General features: G+C 46.5%; 1 protein-coding gene across 3 annotated transcripts in view; it reads right to left on the bottom strand.

Annotated features, from left to right (window-relative positions):
- Positions 1-27,119, bottom strand: part of LOC6589669 (zinc finger protein ush) — a 76,092-nt gene that overhangs the window by 3,497 nt on the left and 45,476 nt on the right. For 2 of the 3 annotated variants that reach the window (XM_026988519.1, XM_026988521.1), the window contains exons 2-3: positions 17,124-17,168; positions 29-1,062 (exon numbers count right to left, since the gene is read on the bottom strand). In XM_026988519.1, the coding sequence (XP_026844320.1) occupies positions 29-1,062; positions 17,124-17,168 (1,079 nt within the window). Of the gene's footprint in view, positions 1-28; positions 1,063-17,123; positions 17,169-19,805; positions 19,986-27,119 lie in introns of those variants that run through there. The other variant, XM_026988522.1, reaches the window with a different exon arrangement.

Below are 27,119 nucleotides of genomic sequence, written 5' to 3'. Positions count from 1 at the left end.
ACTCTTGGGGCTGCAACACACAACTCACTTGACTAGAGCCCTCCTCGAGGGCGCTGCTGCTGCCTCCGCCTCCGCCTCCGCCAACTACTCCTGCAGATCCTGGCACCCCGTTCGCCGTGAGGCTGGGCAGGCTGCCGAGGGATCCGAGGCTGCCCAGACTGGGGGCCGGCGAGGTCTGGTGCATGCGCATGTGCCTGTTGAGGGACACCTTCTTGTCGGCACTGTAGGAGCACTGGGTGCACGCGTACTGCTTCCCGATGCGCGCCACCTTAGCCGGCGGCTCGGAGCCACTGCTCCCACTGCCCCCGCCGCCGCCAGAGACTCCGCCCGCGGCGGACTTCTCCCCGCCGCCGGACTTGTCCGCATTGGATCCATCCGCATCCTCCGAGTCCTTGTTCCGATGCGAGCAATAGTACGCCTGATGCGCCTCCAGGGTCGAGGGGGAGCTAAAGGCTATGCCGCATGGCAGGCACATGAATCGCGCCGGCTTCAGCAGCGGCTCCACGAGATCGGGCTGTAGGGGGGGCTGTGCCTGCGGGGGCTGCGGCTCGGGCTTGATGTGCGGCGGCGGTGCCAGCAGACGCTTGTCCGACAGGTGCAGCTCCTTGGCGTCCGGCTTGAGGGCGGGATCCGAGGCGAGCAGCGCATTGAGCCGGAGCTTTGGCAGCCTCGGAGTGGGCGTTGCGGTGGGCGTGGGCGTGGGCGAAGGACTGGGCGATGGCGATTCCGATGGCGGAGTCGCTGGCTGCTCCAGCTTTGGCACCAGAACTGGAGGCGGCGTAGGGCTCCGCGGCGGCGTACTAGGACTGATCGGTGCCTCCTCCGCCTCTGCGTCTGCTTCCACCTGCTCCTGCTCCTCCGCCTGGTGGTGGTGGTCCATTTCTGTTTCCCCTAAATCCTGAGTCTCTTCTGGCTGTTCGGACACAGCATCCTCTGCATCTGCATCTGCATCGCTGTTGTTGTTGTTGTCCTGAAGATCCATTGGATCCTCCTGCTGCTGCTGCTGCTGTAGCTGTTGCTGTTTCTCTTCGCCCAGCTCCTGAGCGGTTAAATCTTTGGAATCTGCAAGAGAAAGGGAGGGAAAGAGATCATTAGAGTGGCTTCCAAGAAGCCTCCGCTGTGGGAGATCTACGGAGGAGTAGCTTAGGCAATTATTATCGAACAAATTGTCAGTGTCTCGAGTGGAGTGGAGTGGAGTGTAGTCCGAGAGCTGTGAAAACAATGCGACAAGAGGATCCACAGAAGAGGAGATCCCCTGCCTGACCCCATCGCTGGAGAACGACAGAAGACAAGCGTCTGTGGCGTGGAGTGGAGTGGATCTGCGGCCTGGTCCACGTTTATCCTCGCTGGCCATCTCTTCTTATACGTGGAAAATGCTGTGGCGGAAAAGCGGCTGCTGCCTGCCTGCCTGGCTGCCTGGCTGCCACATGGTGGCCTTTGCCGCTGATGATTAGGGCCTCAGGATCCGCCGAACATCCACTGACATCTGATTTGTTTCTGCCGCAGTGGCAGCGGCAGCGGCAGCGACAGAAATATTATAACGACCCATTGGTCGATGCTGGCCAAGATTGTGGCATCTCTGTGGAACTGTGCAACTGCAACAGAATGCAACAGAGCTGCAACATGGACGGGGACAGGGACAGGGACATCGACATGGATGTGGCACACACATGGAATGGCTGGCTATTGATGAAGGCTCTGGATAAGGACGAGTTTGCATCGCTTCGCCAGAAATTCGACATCTTTTCGACTGGTTCTGGTTGAGGTTCTCCTCGTGCGGGCCCCACGAGGCAGAGCCTCTCCTGAATCCCCGCCAGAATCCGCTCCGCCAGCAGAAGAAGCTGCGCGTTGACCTGTCAATTGCTGGCTATTGAAATGTCAGCCCATCTCTCAGCCAAAAAGATAGAGACAGAGAGAGAGAGAGAGCAGGCCACAGAAGAGAGGCAGCTGCAAAAGCTGCAAGTTCGTCGCCAGAGTCTTTTGTATGGCCCCTGGTGCGGCACTGCCGCTGACGCTGACGCGGACACGGACACGGACGCACTTGCAACTGCCGCAAATCGTTGCCGAAATGTTGTATTGACGGCCCGCCCTAATTGCCGCCGTCGATTCTTCACGAATTCACACAATTCTGCACGTGAGCAATCGGTTAGAAGAATCATCGGAGGCAGGAGGGAGACCCTCGTACCTTCGCTCGCCTCGACTGCAAGGCATTCCGAGGCATTCTGCTTATTTGTAAGATATTTATTGCCTTCGATTGGGGGGCGATAAGCCGCACACGTAAAGTGTTTTGGCCGCAGCAGCAGCAGCAGCAGCAGCAGCAGCTATGCCTCCGATGCCTCCAAAAGCCCCACTGAAGAGAAGAGATGGCCGAGCGCCGATAGAGCGCAAAACGGGAGAAGACGCTAACAATGGTTTGGTTTGGTTTGGCTTGGTTTGGGCCCTGGCTTTTGCCTTTGACTCCTGCCCCTGCTCCCTCGGTTCCAACTCCCAACTGAAGCTCTGCCCCTAGCGACAGCTGCCGCCTCTGCTTCTCTGCTGCTCCGCGGCTCGGCTGCCGCTGAGGATTAGGCCCGAGCGCTGGCCTGCAGTTGCAGCAGTGCAGCAGATTTGCTCCAGCGATTGTCTCTCGAGAGTGCCATCACCCAGGTGCCCCTCCCCCCATTCACCTTCCTCTCTCTACCTCATCATCATTGCATTGCATTGCATTGTTGTTGAATTCTCCAAGTTCTGGGCACTGAAATCTCCCCCGAAATGAAACACAACAACTTTTGAGGATTGAAAGGGAAAATGGTATCGAATCGAATGAATATAAGATTTTCCCTTTCAGAAAACCTTTCAGTTATTGATTTTGTACTCCCCAAACGGGAGTTTAAGGAGTATTTCAAGGGTATTACGAGTATTTTTCCATCAAAATTTGTGTTTAATTCGTTTAAGAGCTTCTGGGAAAGTCTAACGAGCAGAATGAGAGTGTGGGACACTTTCCTTTAACACTATTAGATGATATTTTGGATTACATTTGGAATCGATTGAGTACTATACACACTTCGGAAATTGTTTTCTTCCTCAATATTATATTCATCTCTCTTCCTAATCAAATCTGTTGCTTCTTCTGTAGTCCCCAAAGAAATTCCCATTCAAATTCCATATCGGAAGGAGCTCTCCTTTAATTTGTATATTTTCTATAGTTCCTTCCCTCCCTTTCTCCCCCATCGAGAGTGCGTGGAGGAATGCCAAGGCTACGACGAGAATTCGATTTCGAATCTTGGAACATTTTCAGAGAACTGTGAAACTGAGGTCTCGCGGCTCACGGGTCTCTCTGATCGGCAGGGCGATCGTTTGTTTAGCCATTTCGTAACGTTACGCCGCCCCACACCTCCTGCCACACTGCCTCTTGCCCCTCACACACACAGAGAGAGAGCGAGAGAGAGAGAGAGAGACAGAGACAGGGACTTACAGTGTGGCCAACGCCAACAATTGTTTATCAATTTGTTAAATCAGCTTCGCCGCCGCTTCTCCACACAGCTCTGCGACTCCGAAGTGCTCCTCTCCCCTCTCTCTTCTGTGCCCCCCCTCTTTGTGGCTGCAACTGCGATCGATCCTCGCCGATAAGCGACACAAACACACAGAGGAGAGTGGGAAGAGGGCGGCAGGGCGGCAGGGGGGCAGTGTAGGGGATCTCTGGCACTTTATCAGCCGGCAGATGATTGTTGCCGGTTTCTCACTTTTGGTCCACTCTGGCACTCGGCGGCTGCGGTGGGCGTTGTTGCCAGCCATAAACAATCGAACAATTTGGTGTGCCCCGATCTTGGCCAGAAACTGCTTCAACACGGGGCAAGAGACGGGGGCTGCATGGTGCAGGGGGCACAGAGCATGGTGCAAGGATCCGACCCTTTTGTTTCATTTGTCGCTGGGCTCTCAACCACCGGACCGCCGTCGCTGCTAATCGTTTGGGGTCAGAAAACCCCAGAGACAGAAACCCAGAGACCGAACCCGAACCCGAACCCAAAGGCGAAGCTCATTTCGACCTCGATGGGAGATCTCTTCAGCGATCTCCTCTTGGGGGAACCTTGGGGAACGGAACACATCACTCGTTTGGGTGTCTAGGATGGGTCTAAGACCGAGACGAGGCGTCGTCGCCAGGGAGTCTGGCCAGGCTGTTAGCAGAAGGTACTGCGTCAGTGCGGGAGAATTATGAGTATGAGAGAAATTGGAGGTGGAAATTGGAGCAAGTTGTAGAATTCTGTTTACGGCAAAAAGTGAAAGATAATCGAGTCCTGTTTGCAGAGTCTTTAGGCTTTGATTTGCTCCTTTCCCTGATGATTTTTGGATTGTAGTTTGGAAAGTAGATCTGTTATAGAGGAAACTAGTGAGTGGTGATTGAAATTGAGAGAAAGAAAAGAAAGATATGCATATCTAACCAAGAACACATGACTTTACACATGACACATGACAACGATGTCCAACGAAGTCCAACGAAGTCCAACGAAGAGAATGAGAGAAACCCTTTGCTAGTATTCCAGTTCCAGAACACCTTCCAGGTTCGGCGACAAAAGATTCATCTGTCCTAATCTCTTCGAAACACTTTAAGCACAGAATTTGGCTCCGATTCCATTCGTTCTTTGGAGGACACCTCTAGCTCCTTCAGTCCTTGAACTCCAGCCCATTCGATGGCTTTGGCTCATTAGTCAGCCAAAAGATTTCTGCCAGACTGCTTCCAGTATAATTAAACAAATTTTTGCAGAGCCAATCGAAGATCGGGATTCTTTTTTCGGGGGGGAGAGAAGCAGCAAAAAACGTGAGCAAGCAGCCCCAAAAAAGACAGACAGAGAGAGAGAGAGAGAGAGATAGAGAGAGGCAGACTGCAGCTGGGAGTCTCTTCTGATAAGAGAAATCTTAGTTTTCGCGCGAAAATTTTGCCACCTTTCGTGGGTTTCCGGGCGGAGGCGACTGGGAGGAAGACTGCCGGGAGAAGGCCTGGCACGGGCAATCAACGCCATCTCCCAGAGTCTCCCAGCCTCAGCCACAGCCACAGCCCCAGCCTCGGCCATGGGTAGGGGGCTATGGGGCCATGGTCTCTCTGTCTGTCTGGTGGCTTTTGCGGCGCTTATCAATTGTTATTAATCAAGGAAAAGGCCCCTCTCGAGTGCAACAAGAGGAATCCACCATCCAAATGCAAAGAGCGCAAAGTTCGCAAATTTCATTTCACTTCACACTTTGGCCAAAAAAAGATCCACGAGGGAACCAGGGGGAGGATCAGCATAGGCAGGAGGATGACCAGGAGGCTCGGACTCTGACTCCGACTCTGAGAAGATCTGTTCTCGGGTCTCTCTGTTCGAGGCCCGTGTAAATAATCAACATTCTCATATCTTTTCCAAAAGCCATTCGTGATTTACTTGCCAAATGGTGCTCTCGGGTGATCTTCCTCTCCCCTGGATATGGATGCTGTTCTTCGTCTGGTGTTGCTTCTACTCGATGGATCCTTTCGTCTGCTGTTCCTTCCTCAAGATGGTTTAATATTGTGTTTCTTTTTTTCGCTCAATGGATGCCTTTATCTTCTGTTTCCTCTGGTGGAGGATCTTCTTCATCTGTATCATCTTTTAGCTTTTGTTCTACTTTCCTTTAGATTCTTTCATCCTTTCTCTAGGTCTTTACTTCAGATTTCAGACCTTTCTTCTTCCTTTCTTCGTTCCATCTTCTCAAATGTTCTTCTACTTTTAGAATTTCTTTCTCCAGATGTGATTCGTGTACTTTTGATTCTTTTAGGATGCATTCCTCTCTTAATTTTTCCTCTGGGTATTCTCTAAGGAATGCAAAGGGATCTATAGATCTGAATTTCTTCTTTTTCTATATTTCTTCCTCTGAATCTATTTCTTCCTGTTTTTCTAAATTTTTTTCTTATATTTTCCTTTTTTTTAAGTTTTTTTGGTTTCTTTTTCTGGATGTTTTTCTTCTCCATCTTCCTTAAGATGTGATTTTTCTTTGATTTCTTTCTGTGGACAGTTATTTGGTACCGAGTATCTTTGTGTCAAGCCACGGGTTCCTCGAAAGAAAATATTCCGTCTGTTTGATTATTTTTCTCTCTCTCTTCCTGCTTCTATCCTTAGGGTCTCCTGCATTTTCTTTCTGCCACTGTATATCCTTCTTCATTTCTAATTTCGTCTAGCTGCTACTTGTCGTACATTTTCCTCTTCTAGCTACTATTTTCCATTACTTTTAAGGCTCTTTTCTGTCTCTCTAAGAACCCTTCATGTTCGGTTTCTTCTAGCTCTTCACCCAGCCCCCTGAATCTGAATCCCATCGCAGGCCTCAACAGAAGTTCGATTTTATGGCCAAAAACTAATTTAGTTCACTTGGGGTTCAGCAAAGTTGCTGAGATGTCAATGGTGCAACAGATAGATAGGGCTGCGCGCAGAGAACAGAGCCTGGCCTCCTATACTGTATGTGGTGTACAATATAGACCAACCTACAGCGGTACTGTATCTTCGATCTATAGAAAAACCACAACACAGGCCACAAAACATCCACAGAAGAGACAGAGCGACAGACGAGACGGAGACAGAGGCAGAGACAGAGGCAGAGGGCAGCAATTCCTCGAAATCGCCGTCGAAGTCAAAGTCTCTTTTTGATGTCTTAATTAAAAAACGTGCAAATGATACAAGGGACAAGGGGGTAGCACGAGGGGGGAGGGGGAGTGTTGAAGGGGCAGAGGGTGGTGCAGGCCGATCGTCTGGGGGCCCGGCCCCACTCTTCTCCAACAGAGTTCAATGTTGAGCAATTGATGCAACTGTTGAGATGTGTTGCTGCTGTTGCTGTTGCTGCTGTTGCTGCTGCTGCCGCCTCTGCCTCTGCTGCTGCTGCTGTTGCATGGCATGCTGATAAGAAAGAAGAGAGGGGTGGGGAGGGGTAGGGGCTTGGGAGTAGGGCAATTGTCGCAGTACTTGAAAATTTCGTGTGAGCACGCTCAGCGTCGATTGTTGCGGTCGTTTGGGCCTCTGTGATCGCTTGATCAGCAGCAGAAGCAGCCGAAGCCGAGGCAGCGACAGTTGTCGTCGAACGGCAGCAGCAGCAGCAGGAAAGAGAGAGTAGCCGACCCAAGGGATACCCTTTAAGCTCAACATTTCCCTGTAATATAGAAGATATGCCATTATAAGGAGGATAAGTTTTCAAATAAACTTGGAACAAAATAACGATCTACTGTTCTCAATACTCAAAAACAATTCCGACCTAACCAGGCACATTGGATGATTCCAGTACCTCTCCTGTTTGGTCGATCCTTTCAAAGTGTTCAAATTTTCCATAGGTCAGACTTTCTCTAGAGGTTCTTTCGCTTGGGAAAGGAATGGCCTTTGAATTCACATGAAAGAACGTTTTTAAGCTCCTATATCATATAATAGTGACATTTTGATCAACTTTAACTTGGAATTATAGTCCAAATTTTAAGATTCCATAAAATTGTAACTGTTTTTTCAATAAGCAAGTGTTTAATGACTGATATAAGTGATATTTCACATATTTGTACAGCAAAAAGTGCGTCTAACTAAGAGATTTCTTCTTATAGATTGCCCACTGTTAAAGAAAAAAGTATCTTGGAAATCTAGAAATATTTAGATACTATTTTCCAACCCTCCGCTCGTAATCCACATACCCTCTCCGCAGAGGGTATCCCCCAAGGCAATCCACCAACACTTTTGCATGCCAGGAGCCTGCAGCCTGGAGCCGGGAGTTTTTTTTGGGTTGCCAGAAGATCAATTGCGATCTTCAGTCGCGGCTATAGCTTTGGGGCTCCAGTATTTTGCAGCTCCGCGACTCCCCCTCCACTGCTGCTCCACTGCTGTGCTCCCACAATCTGGCAGTGTTGCAGGAGCTGTGCTGCCGTGGGGCTGCCGTGCCGCAGCGGCAACTGTTGCACAAATTTAAATTGACCCAAGTGCAAGTTTGAATGTTGCTAATCTGTAATCAATGCAGCAACAGCAGTGCAACACAGCAGCAGCATCACACTCGGAGACGGGGGGGCAGAGTATGCGGCACAGGGGGCGACAACTGCTGGCTGGTGTTGCGGCAGGCAACATGGCTGTTTTTCTTCCTCCAAGCTCATAATTTGCGTTTATTAAACAAGTCCCTGGCATTTGCATAAATGTCGCTTCTGGTCGATTGCAATCATCAGATGATGATTGGAGGAGGATGCGACATGGTACCAGCAGCAGCAGCAGCAGCCGCAGCAACAACAGCATTAATAGCAGCACAGCAACAGCAATCCTAGTTGCAACATCTGCAACATGGCAACACGGCACTGTGGCAACATTGGCAATTGCTGTATACAAATCACGCTTCCCGCAGATCAATCAAAAACACTGACAACTGCCCCAAAGGGTTGCCACAATTCAATTGAGTTTCCCACTCCCCTCCCTCCACTTCCCATCTTTGATTCCATTTCCTTCTACTTTTGCTGCCCCGTTTCTCGTCCCGTTTTTCCCTTTTTCTCATAGACACGACAGCAACATGTTGCCATCTCCTCCGTTTTACTGTTACACTCAATTCGTGAGGGCGGCCAGCCACGCCTCTGCGCCCACCACCACCCCCTGCCCCTGCCATGCAACCCAGTCCCAAAATCGTGTCTGGCATTGTGTTAACTTCATTGCTCTCTTTATTTTTGGTCTTTCATTGGAGAATACCCTCCCCAAAAGGTGGGGGTGGTCTGGTATTGGGAGGAGATATGTTTCTGTTCTTCAAAGAGCATATAAATCGGTTTCTAAAGACAAAAGAATTACCATCTTTGCTTTATCTATTTCTATGCTTAGTTTTTCTGGTAAATTTTGGACAGTTTTAATGATTAGTTCCTTTATTTGTTGGCAATGAAAGCCACTAAAGAACTTCAGTCTTAAGTCCTATGAAAGATCAGACATTTCTCTTCTTAAGCCATCAATTATTTTGGTTATTGGCGCTGCAAAAGTAGAGGAAAACTTATGAAAGTGCATACGTCTACAAATCGTAGCTTTTTTCATTAAAAAAAAAAGATTTTGGGGTTATATTGCAAATTCTAAGTATGAGGATGGTTTCTACCATCTTCAAAAATAAAAATTTCATAGAAAAAGACATTTTATTGAATATTGTACTACATGATAGTCGTACAAGTGTCATCTCTAAGCTCCATTGATCTGTAAAAGGGTATCCCTAACTTCCATCATTCTTTCTTCTGTCTCTCTCTCTCTCTGTCTGTCTTTTATTTTGTTGCTGCCCTTCCCCTTCCTTTGGCTGTGTGCAATTTTTGTGCTGTTGTTGCTGCTGGCTGATGTGCTGATGACTTTTGATGTGTTCATCAGCCAATCACGACACAAAACAACAACAACAGCAGCGGCAGGAATCACCATCGAGGCAGGGAGGGAGGGGAGGGGAGGGGCTAGCCTCTATCGAAAGGAGGGGCAGCAGCAGCAGGAGGAAAGGTTTAACATTTCTTTCGTTTCAACAGTAAATTAAAGAGGCGCGAAAATTGCCTGCAAGCCTGTGTGAATGGGAATCGGGGAATGGGAATGGGAATGCGAATAAAATTCCCCCCCAGCCCAAAGAGAGGACCCCACAGTCAGAGAGCCAGAGGTAGGAGAGAGAGAGAGGGGGCGGGTGGGGGGGAGCTCGAAAGCAGGCCTAAACAGGCGTCCGAGTTGCTAACAAGATGCGCGCAGTCAGCGACAAGCAGCAGCAGCAACAAGCAGTTAACAGAGAGAACAAAGCCAAAAGTGCCGACACGCAGAAGGAGTCCAAGAGTCCCAGAGTCCCGCAGTCAACTTCCAATTCAGAGGAGTCCAAGCAGCCAAAAAGGAACCCCAAGGTACCCCAAGGAACCCACCTCATCGACTGACTAACAAAGCGGCAAGCCAGACACATCATTACCTACCAATTAGGCCCCAAAAAGTGTGCGTCTGTGTGTGGCAGAAGGAGAAGGTCGGCCCCCAAAGAGAGGGAGAGGGAGGGGAGTGCAGGCAGGCAGCAAGACAAACACGAAGGCCCCAAAGCCAGAGGATGAGTATGGGAGGCTGCTGCCCTGCTGCTCGGCTGCTGCCTGCTCTTTTGGTGGCACAATAAACGTTTACAACGTTGCGAATGAGTTGGGTTTGGCGAGGCATGCGGCAGGCAGCCAAGTGACTGACAGGCAGCAAATAAGCCATAAATGCAGGGCGCACGGGAGGCCAAAAGAAGCACTTAGGCAGGGGCAGGGAAGGCAGGAAAAGGAGAGACTCTACCTGGGGACTGGCTACCTGCCTTTCTGTGGCGGGGCGGGGGATGCCTTTCTGCTGGAATGATGAAGTGCAAAGTGCCTGCTAACAGCTTGTAATGAGGCTGCCCCAAAAGTGATGCTGTTTTATGCAAAAAAACAAGCAACAACAACAAGGCAACAGAAAGGAGAGTACACACCACTGACTCGACTCGAATCCAGCTCCAGCTCCATCTCCATCTCCAGCTTCAATTTCAATTCGTTTTTCCATTCCGATTACTGATTGAATTTCGCACTGGATTTGTACAAATAAAAGCCAACAAACAATCCACCAGCAACCCAACAGGCAATCATTGAAGGGAAACAAGCAACATGATTGGATGATTGGATGATGGTTCCATTTCATACCGAACTTCCATCCATCCATTGGGAGAGCAGAGGAGCGGAGAGCCACAACCATTGACGAGGGTCATTCGTGCGTGATTTAAGCCCCCGAGCAGCGGCTAAGCCAAATGCAAACAGCCATGAGAGTGGGAGAAAGTGTGAACAGAACAGAACAGAGAGAGCGAAATGGGAGAAAGGGTAGGTAGAGTGCCAGGATGAAAGTTCCAGTCAAAGTTAGATGACAAGCGGAAGAGCAGGAATGGAATCTATGGCATGGCTTTGCCATTCCTCTGGGGGACAACTAATTGATTAAACATTGACAGGAATGTCTTCCCTTTTTTACAGAAAGGGATCAATCCATAGTAAACCACTTGCATTGTGTATCAGGACAAGTGAAGGATGTCCAGATGCCAAGGAAATGAGGAGACGACTCCTTCAAACACAACTTTTTAGATGATCCGAGGCTGAAATGTTCCGGACTTTCAACAAGGAAATTCCCTTCTTCAATCAAATATTTTTGGAGCATTTCTATGAGAGTTATCCTTGGAATACGGCACCAAAGCGGATGATTGAAGGTTTTCAGAAGAGTTCAGGAAATGATGATGTCATAAGTCCTAAAGGCTTTGAGGTTGCCCCGCATAAAGGGTCCAAGCCATCAGTTGGAGAGCTCAAAGATAAGTCCTATACCCATCAAAAATAATATATTTAGCGTGTATCCTGTAGGCGTATAAATATACCCTTAAAGTCCCTGTTCTATCCCCATTTAAGGCCTAGATTATTTTAGAAATTTTCGATGATATTTGAGTTCCATTTTTATGTGACTGAGAACCAAAGTATAATCCCATATTGCACCGCTTTCTTCTGTTTATTTAACAGTGTTTCTTCTTCAATATTTTGTGGAGGATTCTAGAAACAAGAGTTCTATATCCTTTTTATTGCATTGCCTTTTTATGCCACGAACATCAAAGATTTCCCTAAAGACAGCCTCCAAGCGCTGCACAGATAGAAAGATAGATTCCATATTCCATGCAGCAGCAGTGGCTGTGGCTGTGGCAGTGGCAGCAGCAGCCAAGTGGCAAATAAAATGTGTACTATTTTAACAATAAATTACGGCATGAATCCCCCTACGGATATCCCCCAAATATTGACAGAGAAGAAGGGGAGGCAGGAGCACGAGTGGCACAGCCTCGTAATCCTTTTTGTGGCGCGGCATTTATGAAATGTATTCTCTCTCCTTATCGCTGGCCACAGATCACAGCTGGTGCTCCTTCCTCCTTCGCTCTGGCCTAAGTCCTGACCCTGGACCTGGCCCTGGACTCCGCCCCTCTTCCCCGCCAGCTGACGATGGGCACTGGGCGCTGATGATGATGATGAGTTCGACTTGGGGGGCGGCGGCGGACGGGCCTTTTTGGTCATAAAATGTTCAGGCATCGGGCCACAGGATTCAAGTTCTTCGTTTTTTTGCTGGTACTGGGGGCCTTCGTCCTTGTCCTTGCGGTTGCGCACACAAAGGGGGAGGGGGCGGGGTGGGTTGTCCTCTCACTTTTTGTGTCGTGTCGTGGTTTGTGTGGCCATAACACCAAAACGCAATCCTTTGGATAAATTTTCTTATCTTTCGTCGACCAGACGACGATATTATTTTTAATACAACACAACCAAAAATTTCTTTGTGTATGTGTGTGTGTGGTGTGTGTGCCTCGTAAATGTATGTATGTGTGTGTGTGATTTATGTTGTAATTTTTTTTATGTATATAGCAACCATTATACGACTCTTTATCATCATTCTTTGTGGTGGCACACACACGGGGCACAGGCGGAGACGGGGGCGGAGGCGGAGGCAGAGGCCGAGGAAAGGGTGCACTTTCTTATACGAAATTTTCAAAATGTGACTCAAGGATTGGAAGCACTACGGATGACCTCTTCCTTGGGGTCTATATTGGGTTTAGCTTAAGAGTGGACTCGACTTTTGGTTGGGTTTTCAGCTTCGGAAAGATGGTTTCAAGCTGGTTTCCACAGAGACTCCATTGAGAGATCGTTTTGCCAATAAGAAGTCAGAGATCTTTTAGAGTCTTTGAAAGAAGAGAAAGAACGAGCTGAAGAGTCTTTCTCTCTTAAGGAAGAAGCTTGGACTTTGATTCCTGGATTTTCCCATCTGAAAATCCCATATCCCATATCCCGTAAATGGTTCTGTCAATATAAATGGTACATACTTATAGTAATCTCTAATCTTTCTTCATTTCCACTATATTTGCCCCAACTCCACGGCAAACACTGCGTATGCGTAATATTCTCTAGCAAAAAAAGAGCTCTACAGAGCTTTCGGGTCTCGGGGGTAACAGAAATGGTAAGAGGCATGTTGATTGAACGCCGATGATAACGCAGCCGCGTCGTGAGCGCCGTGTAATGGTCCCCCCACCCTCCCCCCTCCCTCGTTGCTGCATTTGCCTTCAGCCTTCTGCCCGCAGCAAATGCAATGTTTCCCGCATTAAGACCCCCAAAAACCGCTCGTAAAAAAGAGAAAAGTTTGAGGGTATCCCCGAGCCCACCTTTGTATACCCCTCCCTGCCCCCACCTCTGAATGCCCCCCTTTCGTAAAGCTCTGGGAGCTTGAACCTTGTCAAATGATTAATTACATGCCGAAAAGCTATCTAACAATTTGACTCGATGTCTCGGAGTGTGTGCCGTGTGCCGTGTGTGGTGCTGTGTGTGGTGGGGTTCTGTGGCTTCTCTCTCTCTGCGGGGATTGTGTGGAGGATTGTCATTAAGCCAACGGCAGGCAGGCAAAAGCAGGAGGGGCACAGGGGCAGCAGCAACAGCAGCAGCAGGCAGTAGGGAGACATAATAAAAAATTATGCCATAGATAAAATGCCATTAGAGAAGCAGAGAAAGACATAGAGAGAGACAGAGAGAGAGAGAGACACACATGCCATGGGAGAAGTGGCGAAGAGGGGGTCACCACTTAGCGCCATTAGAAGCCAGCCAACAAACGGGGGCGGGGCGGGGCGGGGCAAACAACAAGAGGAACAGGCAGCAGGCAGCAGAGCAACCAACCAAAAAGCCAGGCCCAGAGGAGGGGGCTCTGTGGCGAGCTGCAAGTATGCAATTCTGCAAGATAAGCCAAAGCATTCATGAATTTCATAGATAAAAGCCCCCAACACACACACACACACACACACACACAGAGGGAGAGAGACAGACACAAAGATACGACTGGAGGCAGGGACAGGCGCACAGGGAGAGGCGCTTACAGTACATTGCACAGGAGCAGCAGCATCAGTGGCAAGAAGAGCAATAACAGCAACAGCAACAAGAGGGGCAGCAGCCACAGCAAATGAAGAGCGCCAGAAATGAGCAACGTCATCATCATCATCAGCAGAGGCAGGAGCAGAGGAAGAGGCAGGAGCAACAGCAGTAGAGGCAAGTGTGGCAAGTGTTGCAGGAACAGCAGCAGCATCATCATCAGTGGCAAGAAGAGTGCCATCAATAGCAAGCCACAAACAAAAACAAAAACCATCAGAGGCTAAGCAACAGACCCCAAAGACATCAAGAAGATGGAATACCCTGCAAAGAGTGGGAGGCAAATATCTACAAGAATTCGATGCACGATGCACCCATGAAAGCATGATCAATCAATCATAGAAGCCTATGGAAAATACAGCCTCTAATAGGAAATAGAAGGCACAGAAGTGTAGAACCAAAGGCAAAAGAATGGGAAATGGGGAATAACCTTCAAGAAAAAGATACAATTGCAGTAGAAACTTTTATAACCAGATTAAGTATCCACCAGTGCCATAAACTACACCAAAAATAAGCCACACAAAGAAGGAAATACAGGAATACTGAAAATGCTATAACTTAAAGGACTTTGGATGGAATTCTATCAAAGATTTCATTATGAGAATGTAAATTAGCGAAGTATCTCTAAGAAATCATTCATTAAATGACCCTCTAAGTGTGAGACTTTGTACAGATATGGCATTCTAAGTCCTTTAGGGATGATAGGATAGTATAATGATCAACTCAAGCCCAAAGACGAAATCCAACGGAAAGTTTTTGTAGAGGCACACGTGCTTCAACATTAGGATACTCCAAAGTCAAAAGTATCTAGTACTCTGCGTATCTCTAGGATTGCAATTCGGCCAAAAGCGGTTCGTACAAGCATCAAAGCTATAGAAAAGAAGGGATTACTCTACAGAAGCTGCAATAAAATATGATCCTTTCAGATACAAAGCAGTATCCATAAACTAAACCAGGAACCAAACCAAAGATCAACTACCACAAAAGTTAATTCCAATCTGTGGACGAAGGAAAACAAATGCAAGTGTAAGACAGAACCCGAGTATCTATTGGACACAAACTGTGGCACAACCAGAGGAGGCAAAATACAGGAGGAGGAGTGCGAGTGCGGTGGGTGGGTGGGTGGTTGGAGTCGAGCCCCAAAGGAATGTGCCACACTTTTTCTCTGGCTCTCTCTCTCTCTCTCTCATTCTCTATCTATCGCTGGGTCCCTGGGTCCCGGGTTCGCTTGGCCGTCGCCGTCGCCATGGAGTGTCAACAGCCAGATAAAGATTAGCCCAACAGACAAACGCCCACTTTTTTAGGCAAACTGTTACGCCCACTGGCCACTCGACTCTCTGGCCTCCTGCCCCTCTTCCCTCTTGCCACTATCTGGTGTTAGAGTGTGTGTGTGTGGCTGCTGCTGCTGTAGAATATCTTTCACTGACGCAGCACAAAAACGGGCCACGTGGAAGGGCTGCGATAGAGCGAGGGAGGCTGCTGCTGGAGGATGGACAGCGAGGCGGCGCTCCAATTGCCGCCAGTTTTCGGAGGGGATTATTAATGATGAATGCTTGAGATGGCAGCGAAATGGTGTGGAATGTTGCAGGTTAGATCAAAAAAGGCAAACAGGAACGGTTTTACAACGAAGAGAGGGTTAGAAAAGGGATCATATGGGATGATAAATGATCCTCCGAATGAGTCAGAGAATGATGTACAATGTTTACGTAGAAATTCACAGAGAAATTTCATCTAAAGACCCTCAAGAGTGGCTAGAATAAACTGACAATTGTGTTGCAATCTCTGGAGAACTGAGACCAACAAATTATTTTTTGATCAACCGATGACACAAGGAAAACTAAAACAATCAATGAAATTCGATCTACAGAGAACTTAAGCCAATAAATGAATTTATCAAAGAATTTTAATCGAAAATTCAAATAAAACCACAACAAAATCTGAAAACTTAAGTTTTAGAGAATTTTCGTCAACAAATTAGGAATCTATCAGAGAATTTTACAGCCCCAAAGAAAGAACCGGATAAAAACTAATATTTCTAGGATATAGATTTAAAAGAAAACCTCTCTTATGGTGGAAACATCAAAAGATATCCTCGCTGAAGAACTATTTCCATGAGAATGTCAGCCCATAGCAAATATTTATGTGCATTCTTATCGGAAATAGAGTCACCCGCAGTCCGCTCCTGTTTAAAATAGAGCAAACAGAAGGCACAACAGGCGGAGAAGGCAGAGAAGGCAGAGAAAGCGGCGAAAGGCAGCAGCCCGAGGGGTGGGGCAAGGGTGGTGGTGGTGGTGGTGGCACGGGTTCATGGGAAACATCGTCGTCGTCGTCTCAATGACGTTGACATTGCCTGATGATTATGAAGTGATATGAAATTGATGCCAATGATGCCACCATGCCACCAGACGAGTGAAGTCAAAATACATGTCCCCGGGGGTACGAGGAGAAGGGTGGCAGAGTGAAAGGCTAAGGGCTGTCCTAGGGAAAGTCACAACGAGAGAGAGAGAGAGAGAGAGAACTTGACCCGTTGTCATTTCCTGCAGTCCATCGAAGTGACTGAAACGAGGGTTGTGTGTGGTGTGTGGCACGCTCCCCCCTCCCCCCTTGGCTGCGATTCCGTTTCTATTTTTGGTAAAGGGTTCGTTCGGAGGCTTAGGGTTTCTGAGGTTTTGCCATGAGGTCCTGCTGAGGTGTCAAAAATCACCAAAAACCGCAGAGAGGGCAGACCAGAGGAGGGGGATGGCAAAGGGGAGGTAGGTACACAGTGGCACTGCACTGATAAAAAAAGAAAAGTTGTATTAAATTAGAGAGCTTTCTCTGCTCTTCATCTTTTTTGGGATTAAATTTTTATTGGCAAAATATCAGCAGCCCGCAGAAGAGCAGGGAAAAGCGATGCAGAAGGAGGAGGAGAGAGTCTACACATCGGGGAAATTTATTATTGGGGCATTAACGGGTTATGTCTGTCGCAGAGAGAGAGAGAGGGTGAGAGAGGGTGAGGGAGGGAGGGAGACAGTGTCTGTTTCCCTGCATTCGAGCAGATAAGAATTTATTTTTTGGCTTTGGCCCATTTCGTTTAAGCTTAAACTTATCGCGGATTGAACACTGGACAGCGGGGTTAAAGGGCATCGAAGTGGGGGGCATGGAGGGGTTAGGGGATAGCGGATAAGGGACAACTGTCGGTTGGTATACTTGCAGAAGGATTTGGCATCTTCAGGGCTCTATTTATTGTACGTACCTCTGCTGTCAACGGTCATCTCTTCTGTGGTATCGGAACAATCACCTGAAACAGCGAAAGAGGTTAGAATATTAGAGATTGTTGCAGATACAAATGGAAAAGATACAAATATGAACGATACAAATCTAAGAGATAAAAACTTGCGATATCTTTAAGGATAGAGAACAGATAAGGATAATAGATGGAAATACGGATTTCAGAGAGACCTAATAAGGGATGCAGATCTTAGAGATACAAATAAAAGAGATAGATATCGGAGAAGTTGTATTTCAAGGCAATATTTAGAGGGGATATATTTCCCTATTTAGAGGATTTACTCATTGATGAGGACGAAAGGTTAAGGAAGGGTTTGCTAATAATAGATACTAGATGATACTTAAAAAAGATCGTTTTCTCTTAAGCCTAACAGTTTAGAAATATTTCTGGATGGTAGTTCTGTTTAAAGATAAATACCCCTACGAAAATATGTGTAAATATGTATTAAAACTACGTTCAGATACTCATAGAAGATACTATCTCTTAGACTGATGTGAGGATCTTCCCTAGTTTGAGGAAAATGTTTCGGAATATCTAGCAAAGCTACATTTCCTATGAAAAGCAATAGTAACTGATGATTAACTGAAGTTAGTTTACTCTTAGGCAAAGTATCTTTTCGATATATGATAGTTCCTTTGAAATATAGGCTTATTTGATTTTAGAAAGAACATTCTCCAATAGAGATCCATCTGTAGATAGATTTCCTGTTCAGAGCCTATAGTTTCAGACGTAGACTCTTTGTAGATACATTCTCCCCTATCCGCAGCCCTCGATAGTGGTTAAAAGATAATCCCCTCTGTGGGAAGGGATTACGATTACCCGTACTATAAGCGATCATAATTGCTGTTTGAGTGAAACACTGTTTGTTTTTTCTCTCTCTCTCTCTGCTGTCCCCCCGCCCCGCCCATTCTCTGTTCTTGCTAGTATCTTTGTATCTTTGTATCTGTGTTGTGCTTGTGTGTTTTGTGTTTGTGGGGGGCTGCGGCTACGCACAGTAGTCCCGTCCCCGGTTTGCCGGTGTTCAAGCGCGTCTCCAGTCCATTACACAGCACTACACACCGCAGTACACTAGCCAACACACCGCACACCGCACACCACACACCGCTCCACACTCTCAACGCCTCTCTGTCTCCGGCCGCGTCCCCCTCCCCGTCTCCGCGGACTCGTCTTCGTCTTTCGTTTTGTGTGCTGTTTTTTCTCTCATTTTTGATTATATTTCGCTGATTATTCACTTCAAGGAATTATAATAACAATAATAACAACAATCCGCAGAATTCCTTTACTTCGTTTTTATTTCTCCGTCTCCCCCTTTCGCTCCCTCTCCCTCTTCATCCTCTTCTCTTCTTCTCATTCGCTTGCCACAGATTGCAGATAGCAAAGCACACACACACACACACAGATACAGATACACACATGGCTATACCGAGAGCTCTCTGGCCATGGAATGAATGTGAAGCCACACAGCGCAGATAGTCGACTGATAAGCAACTGAAAGCTGGCTGGAATGGACTTGGACGCAGACCCAGAGCCGGACACTCGCCCGAGCCTCGGAACCAGAGCCCCACAGATACAGCGTGGGGCAAAGCCAAGTCAAGGCAAGTCAAGGCAAAGCAACCTGAGGCAAAGGCAAAGGCAAAGGCAATCCCCAACCCTTTCCCTTTCCCTTCAACGTGTGCGTCGAGGAGTCGTCTGGAGTCCAAGTGTTCGACAGCAATTGGCGGGATTTCATTTCATTTCATTCTCGTACACCCACACATCATCGGGGCTTACAGGTTGATGGTGGCCTGACTTTTGCTTCCTACAGAGCGCTTCTTGGGAAGAAATCATCTTTTATGTTCCCGTTTAGTGGGTCATTCCTTTTCGAGCAAAGAGCAGTCGCTGCTAATCAGAGGTTAAAGGCGGCTAAGCTTGGCCTCAGACTGAAGACTGAACGTGGGGTGTTTTCTGATCTTTCGATTGGCTAACATTATTCATCTTTGCTTAGGTCTGATCTTTATCATCGCATGGTTGAATCTCCCTTTTGTTCACTTATAGATTCATCATCTTGTTCTATGATCTTGGGTGGATCAAGTGCAGTCCCAGGCAGCACCGAGGTGCCCTGCTGCATAACGCGCGTCGCGTTTAATCAATGGATCTACTTTGCTCCTTTTTCCAAGAATGAAATTTCCTCTGGAACTGAATTTATTTGTAGTCCGAGGAACTACAAATTCGTGGAACTTTGAATTCTATCTCTTATCTACCCTACTAAACTAGCTTGAATCGATTTCTAGCTTCTAACTATGCATCTCATGGATATAATACATCAAAAAAGTATCTACATCTGTCGGAAAGCTCTAGAATCACTTAACACAATCCCAAGTGCTGTTTAGTTCCTGTTTAAGGTAATTTAATGGCTTCCATTTCATTGTTTCTGCTCTCTTCTTCTGGAATTCCGGTTACATCCGTGTACTCGTAAACTTGCTTTAATTTCCGCTTAACTTTGTTTACCATATAGTAGATCCATTCTGGCATTCCTACATTCCTATTTAACACACGAATATTCTCCGTAAAGCCAGCTTTGTGGTTGATTTGTCTTTCATTCTACCACCAGTCCTCATTCAATTTATGAATGTTTACTCAACTGGCAGTTTGACAGCCACTTCTCACCTCTTGTATTGCTGCTGAGCATTGTTGTTATTCCAGTTGGATTTCCCAGGGTAGCGGCTAATCCGAGGTTTAGTTTTCTTTTACTTTTTGGCTTCACTTTTGATCACACACATGTTTTCTGGGGGGTTTTGGGGGCTTGGGTGTTCCCTTAGCATTTCATTCACTTGCTATTCACTTTGATATTCACACTCACTTCGGCTCGATTCGGACTCACAATGAAACACTCGTATTATTCAAATTTTTGTCTAGTATGACGAACGTGATTATATCTCTATCTTTCGCTTGTCGCTTGTCGAGTGTTGAGTGTCGAGTGTCCGCTTGCTGCTCGGTCCGCGTTCTATGGCAAACTGAAACTCGGGGCACGGCACGGCACCAGGCAGTGGCAGTGTGGCAGTGGCAGGCGCTGCTGGGGCGGCCGGCGGTGAGTAATGAAATTTTCGTGTGCGCCTGTATCTGTGTGTACGAGAGTATCTGTGTGAGAGATACAAGAGATACCGAGAGTTGGCCGAATCGAATGACGACGAAAACGACGACCGACGACCGGCGAAGGCGACGGCGACGGCGGCGCTGACGAGGCACGGCACAGCTGATGTTTGTTGATGCCGGGATGTGGCTGCGGCCTGGCTCTGTCTGCTGTCTGCCTTCTGCTGGATATACTATATTGTATCTTGTGGATGTGGACGACGTTGAGGAGGTTTATCTTTCATTTGCCAGTGTCTGCCAGAACGTCTATCTGCTGCCCTATCTCTGCCTTCAGTCGCACACTCGCACACACAGTTGTTCTTGCCTCAAGAGTCTCGTTCTATCTCTATCTCTGTCTCTCTTTGGATTTGGATTCGTATCTGCATCCGAAACACTCGCAGTCGCTTTGCCGGCTCCTCGGTTCGCTGCCAACTGAAATAAGATATCTTCCACACACACAGCCGCTGCCGCTGCCGCTGCCGCTGCCGCTGCCGCCGCTGCTGCTCCCAGCTCTGCTGGCTCTCTGCCTGTGCCTCTGCTGTGGTCGACTTCCTTCGTCGTCGGTTCGAAATTATTCGAAACAAAAACTGATAAAGCACTGATAAGGAGAGCGCGGTGCGGCGCGCAGTTAGATAACATCGCGAGCAGCAGCAGCAGCGAGCGAGCGAGCGAGCGAATGAGTTGGGAAGGCGAGCCATTCAGCCAACCAGCAGCAGCAGCAGCAGCAGCAGCAGCGGCAACAAACGGATACACACACACACTGGCGCGCACACAGTTGCAGATACAGATACAAAGATACATTCGCTTGCGAGGGGTGTGTTGTGCTGTGTTGTTGGCTGTGAGAGATGCTTTCGAGCGATATCGCGTCTACGGCTAATGGAATTCTGATTATTGCTTAGTGATAAGCGTTTTGTGTTTAATTGTATCTGTGTATCTGTATCTGAGAAATGCACATGAAGCGAAACAGAGAACGAAGGGGAGAAGGGTAGAAGCGGAGAAGGGTAGCAGGGTAGGAGGGGGGGTAAGTGGAGTTACGGCTACAGTGGAATGGATCTGTTATCATTCGATGGACTTCCACCTGCTGCATCCCCATCCACCACATCCACATCCACATCCCCCATCTGTATCTGTATCTCCACATCTCCATCATCTCATTCTCTTTTTTGGCTCTCGGGGGCTTTTGTTCAGCTTTTCCTCCATTCCTCTGGCCTAATCGCAGAGCGTTGATCTATCTTTATGTCTGTCCTCTTCCTCCTTCTCCTCTCTGGCTGCTTCTCTCCTCTGATGTTTATCGGCGTTTGGTTTATTTCCATTTCCCTGGCAACTTTTTGCAGATGCAAAAACGTTTTCTTCTTTCTCAAGCGATAAAAATCTTCAGCTCGCTCTCTCTATCTCTCTTCCTCTCACTCTTTAATCAGCTGTTTTGTCTGCATGTTGCGCATGCGTTGTGGCAAGCGTTAAACCCACCCAAATCCCCCTACCCCCGTACTCCTGCCATCTGTGGCTGCACCCTCCTCTCTGCTGCCTCTGGCCTCTGCCTCTGGCCTCTCTATGACGATTATCTCGTTTGCCATTGTTGACTTTTAATTAGATTCATTAAACGTGCCGCTTGCCACTGCCACGCACCCAACCCCCTCCCCCTGCCATGTGACACCCCTTCATTGCCGCCAGAGAATACATATGTTGCGACTTGGGTGTACCCTAAGAAAGGGAGGGGGGCTATTGATTGGATTAACTCTTGTCGAGTAAAAAAATGATGAAATGAGATAAGTTTATGGCAGAAATTGATCCCTCACCATACATCCTTTTTATTACATTTTTCTTTAGGATCAGAGATCGCAGTGATCCTTAAGATGAAACTACTTCTGGTATGATCGAATTTATCATCTTTCCAGATACATCTATATATATACATATGTCTCTGCCTTACCAATTTACTCTTCTCCCCTTAAAGGGTATTGCCTTATTCGTTACACCTTTTATTTTCAAATGACTTTCGCCTTTCCTTTCCTTTCTGTGTGTGTGTTTTCCCTGGCTGTGTGTGTATATTTTCCACATTTTGTGGGTGTTGGTTTTTCCTTTCAACTTTTGTTGTTTTTTTTGTGTTTGTTTTTGTTTTTGTTTCTGTTCCGCGCTTATGCAGCGCGATAAACACTTCATGCGTGAATATCTGCAAAAAGGTTCTTTTTTTTTGTCGTTGTTGATAAATGTGCCCCTCGCTGCGGCAACAACAGTTGTTCCTGTTGTTCTTGTTGTTGCTGCTGGTTGTTACGGGTTGTTCCTGGTTTGTTGTTTGCTGGTTGCTGGGGTGTTGAACTGCCACCTCCAAACACTTCATGTGGCATTGGGCTTTGGCCCCAAGGTTCACGAAATGAGGAAGGTAGGGCTGTGGTAAGCGAGGATTCCTTACTACCTTCCATTCAATGCACCCTGCGTGCCTTACCCCCTTTCTTTCGGCCAATCTCTCTCTGCCCATCTCTCGTTTCTTTGGCTTAATCTCTGCTCCATCTCTCTCTCTGTCTCTGTCTGTCTCCCCCTTTCTGTCTTAACAATTGTTTTGCAATTATGTTGCCACAAGTATCTTACACATGTCTCTGATGCGTGCGTCGGCTGCTGTGTTTCAGTGAGTGTGTGTATCTATGTGTGTCACTGTTGTTACGTGCTCATTTATTGACATAAATATGAACAAATGCGACAGATCAACGTCTGCTGATTACAGAAACAGAAACACACAGAAAAACCAACAAAAAGCGTTTTCAAGAAAATAAGCCAAAAATAGAAAGAAAAATCCGCAACAAACAGAGAAACATGAAAGAAAACGCTCAAGCTTCGATGATCGAAACGAAGCTGTAGATACCCTTGAAGATTGATTGATGTCTATCGATATCCGATATATTAATCATCCATTTCTGCCTCCAAGCATCTTCCAAAAAAGTCATAGAAGATATCCCCTTCCAGGGTATAGTAGGGTATCCCCCTCCAGGGTACAGGGCATCAAAATGTTTGCTGCAATTGCAAATGACGCAGCAGTACTCCCCCGTGAACCACTCCTGGCTCTCCCCCGCACAGACACCACAGACGTCGACCTCGATGGCTCTCTCTCCGCTCCGCTCCGAAGCCACAAACGAAGCCACAACCGAAGCCACAGCCGAAGCCAAGCAGCGAGAGCCAGAGCTCTGAGCAGAGCGCGCAGATGCAACCGAACCGATAAGATCCTGACGCTGATAAGCCCAAAAGCAGCCAGCGAGCACAGCGCACAGTTGTTGCTGGTTTTCTGTTTTTTTTTTTTTTTTTTTTGGGGTTATTTCTACTTCTACTCGGGGATTGCTTTGTTTTGTTGCTTTGTTGCTGGTACTGTTGTTGGTATACCCTGGCAATTGATGGGAAAGATGGTATATGGGGATTCTATGGTGAGATATGCATTGGAATCCAGGGACAGCCTCGTTCTTGTAGAGAAAAGGCACAAAAAGAACCGATCTACTACATAGATTTTAATGCAGAGACATACATATATATTTTCTGTACACTTTAGGTGTATCTTGGAGATATTCATTATAAGAAAAAGCATTCCCAAGTAATCCCTTACATATGTAGATCTCTTAGCCTATTAATTAAATACAAATCGACACAATGATGTCAGAGAATATTTGGTCACATAATCCACATAATATTTATATAAATATTCATGCCACTTCCACTTCCTATCGCATAATTATCAGAGTTACTCTTCTGGAACTATACAAAAAGTCAGGAGGAACAAGCTTGGATTATTTGTGAGATGATGGCACCCCCCTCTCGATAACATTAATCGACTTATGGGCTGTGGTATCCACAAACATCAAGTAGTATAGGTTTAATACTGGGAAGAGCTATTATATTGTTATTATGTACCGATCGATCGAAAATCATTCCGATTGGATATTTATTACAAACAGAATTATAGTACTACCATATCATGTTTACCTCATTCCAAAAGGGTTTCTGTATTTAACGATTTTTTAAAACCATTAAGTTCCATAGATTCCCAGGTATCCTTTAGTCGTAATATTGACTCCTTTATCGCTTTTACTTGTTGTTTTTACTTACACACTCCCCATCTCCTTCTCTCTCTTTCTCTCTCTCTGTCTATCTGTCTGTCTCTTTCGTCGCTTTATTTCATTTCGTTCGCTTTTCGGGTAGATGGATCGTTAAGATTAGTTGCTGTTGTTGTTGTTGTTGTTGTGATTGTGGCAAAACATAAAGAAACAACACCAAAAACCCAGCAACAACAACAATGAAAAACATTTATCATTGAAATAAATCTACTCAACTTTTTTTTCGTTTGTTGTTTCTGCTTCTTTACGCCACAAAACTCCAAAAAACGAAACAAGAGAGCACTTTGTAGTGGATCGAATCGACCATAGAGGTATCCCGTAATTGAAAGCTATTTTATGCATAGATCAAATGAATTTCTAGAAGCGTGAAGCGTACCAGTTTAGTATCCTTAAAATTCTAATCAGATCATTGAAATATATAGTCGTATATGCATGTATGTATGATATCTGAAAAAATGCTTAAACTGTTGTTTGGCTAGGTCCTGTTGTATAGGATTATTTGTCGAATCTAAAAATATCTTCGATATCTTAGATTCTGATTTTGTGGATTAATAATTACGATATCTGTTGGTAGGCTTTTATTCGTTTACTGGATAGACAATAGTCCCATCTACAGATGCGCAGGATTTCCAAATAATATCTTACAGATAGTGGATACCACAGGGTTTTTTGTCGTAAGATATCCGAATATCCCTTCATCGGAATAGAGGTTTCCAGAGGTCTCCCCAGCATCTTTTGCTCCCAAGATCCTTTTGTTTGTAGAGATATAGCTATATGGAATCTATGCTCTAGGAACTTATTTCTTGCTGTGTCAGAGATACCCTTGCCCTCTACGCTCAATGGGTGTACAAATTGTTGCTGTAACTCGAAACGCGCACATTGAAGTCAGGTCTCAAAATTGTATGAAGGGGAGTCTCGTTCCCTAGAACAGGGGGGTGTCCGACGGGGACAGAAGAGGGGTCAGTGTTATATAATCAATGGAGCTGCTGAGCAACAGCAGCAGAGTTGCTCAACACTCATTTCCTCTGAAAAACTGCTCAACCTTGAGCTGCCTTCCCCCTCTCCGCTCTCTCACGCCACAGCAGGTGGTGTTGAGCCGCTGACAGTGGCTTTCCCCCCCCCTGCACAACCTGCTTATGTGGCGACTCCCCTGGGCCCAGGGGAGTATGCTCTGCGCATATTTATGAAGTCTGACAGATAAGCCCCCAACAGAGCAGAAACGATGACTTCATTGTAGCGAAATTAAATCAATTAACATAAGCAAAGGTGCGAGAGCGAGAATCAACCCACCTGCGTCTCTGTGGTGCCCCACTTATCGCTGGCTGCCACCTTGCCGCAGGAAAAGAGCCACAGCTACAGATCCCACTCCCAATTGGCTTCTTCTCCGTTGGTTGTTTGGTTGGTCTTCTCTCTCGCTGCTAATCTAGCAATCAATCAAAGTGATTTAAATTTCATGCCGCGTATCTGCTGCTGCTGCTGCTGCAGACCAGAAACCAGAGACCCACGATGGAATGGAATGGAATGGCATGCCATACCCTAGCATGGGTGGAGAGGTAGGCTTGCGGATGAAGTGCGGCAACAAATATATTTCTGAAAATGCCGATTAAGAACTCAACTCAACTCTCGGCTCGGCTCTGCTCGGCTCAGTGTTGAGGTTGAAGGAATTATCGCTGGCAAACAGACGCCACAGACAGGGGAGGGAGAGGGCCAAAGGAAGAGCAGGAGAGGGTCCAAGGAGGATGACAAAATGAAATGTCATAAATGATTCGTAAAATGAACATTAACCCTTTCAAAGAGGGTGATAAATGGAACGAAATGATACTACTATCCTTTGGGGGATATTCTTTGACCAACTCCACGAGAATTTTCTTGTTTCATAAAGTTTTTTCCGTTCAATGAGTATTATAATTGATGAAAGTATTGTGATATTAGAAGCTAGGACAGAAATTACATAAACTTCTGTTTGAATGACATTTTACCCCTGCATAGATGCAAATAATTTGCTAGATACTTTTTACCTTTAAATCGTGACATAAAGCCATCAATCTTATCTTTAAATCAGTCAAAGTGATTTATTTTTTCTTTTATTTTACCTGAAAACCCACGAAAGATCTGTTAAAGATGGAACAGATTGAATGTAAACACACATTTCCTCCCTGATTTGTAGCCTTTTTTCAAACCTTATCTTGATTAGTTCTATTACCTCTAAATCCATGTTTCTCCATTAAACCAGTCAAAGAACAAGACATTCCTTGAATTCCGAATGAAGAATCATACAATTTGGAGAATAAGCTCGGCATGAGATGAGATTGATAGATAACCCACTTCTATTGGATATTTGACAGAAATTAGGTTACAGATCGGGAGCTTCTCTTTCTGTTCTATAAAACTCCTTTAAAAATTTCTTTAGCATTTATGGTTCCCTGAAACTCCTCTTTTGAAACATTGTACCAATGAGTAAGAACACCTGAAACTCTCGCCACTCTTCCTACCTTTTGGTGAGTCATCGATTATCCTCGCAAAGATCTATCAACAATCTGCGGACAGCTTCTACTTCTTCAAGCATTTGATCTATAAAACCCATCCGATACCCAGTGGTCTCCGCGTTTTATTGACCTCCTTTTTGGAGGCCTCAACTGGTGTTGTTTCTGGTGCTGCCACCATTCGCGGCGTTCGACTCTGCTAAGTGGTCATAAAATATGCTTAATGCATCATCAGGAAGCCGCCGCCGCCGCCGCCACTGGCCTCTATGCGGGTG

Source organism: Drosophila persimilis, unplaced genomic scaffold (genome assembly GCF_003286085.1).
Source record: "Drosophila persimilis strain 14011-0111.01,24,50 unplaced genomic scaffold, DperRS2 tig00000191-arrow-pilon, whole genome shotgun sequence".
Classification (NCBI taxonomy): Eukaryota; Metazoa; Arthropoda; class Insecta; order Diptera; family Drosophilidae; genus Drosophila; species Drosophila persimilis.
This window is presented reverse-complemented; position numbering and strand designations above follow the sequence as displayed.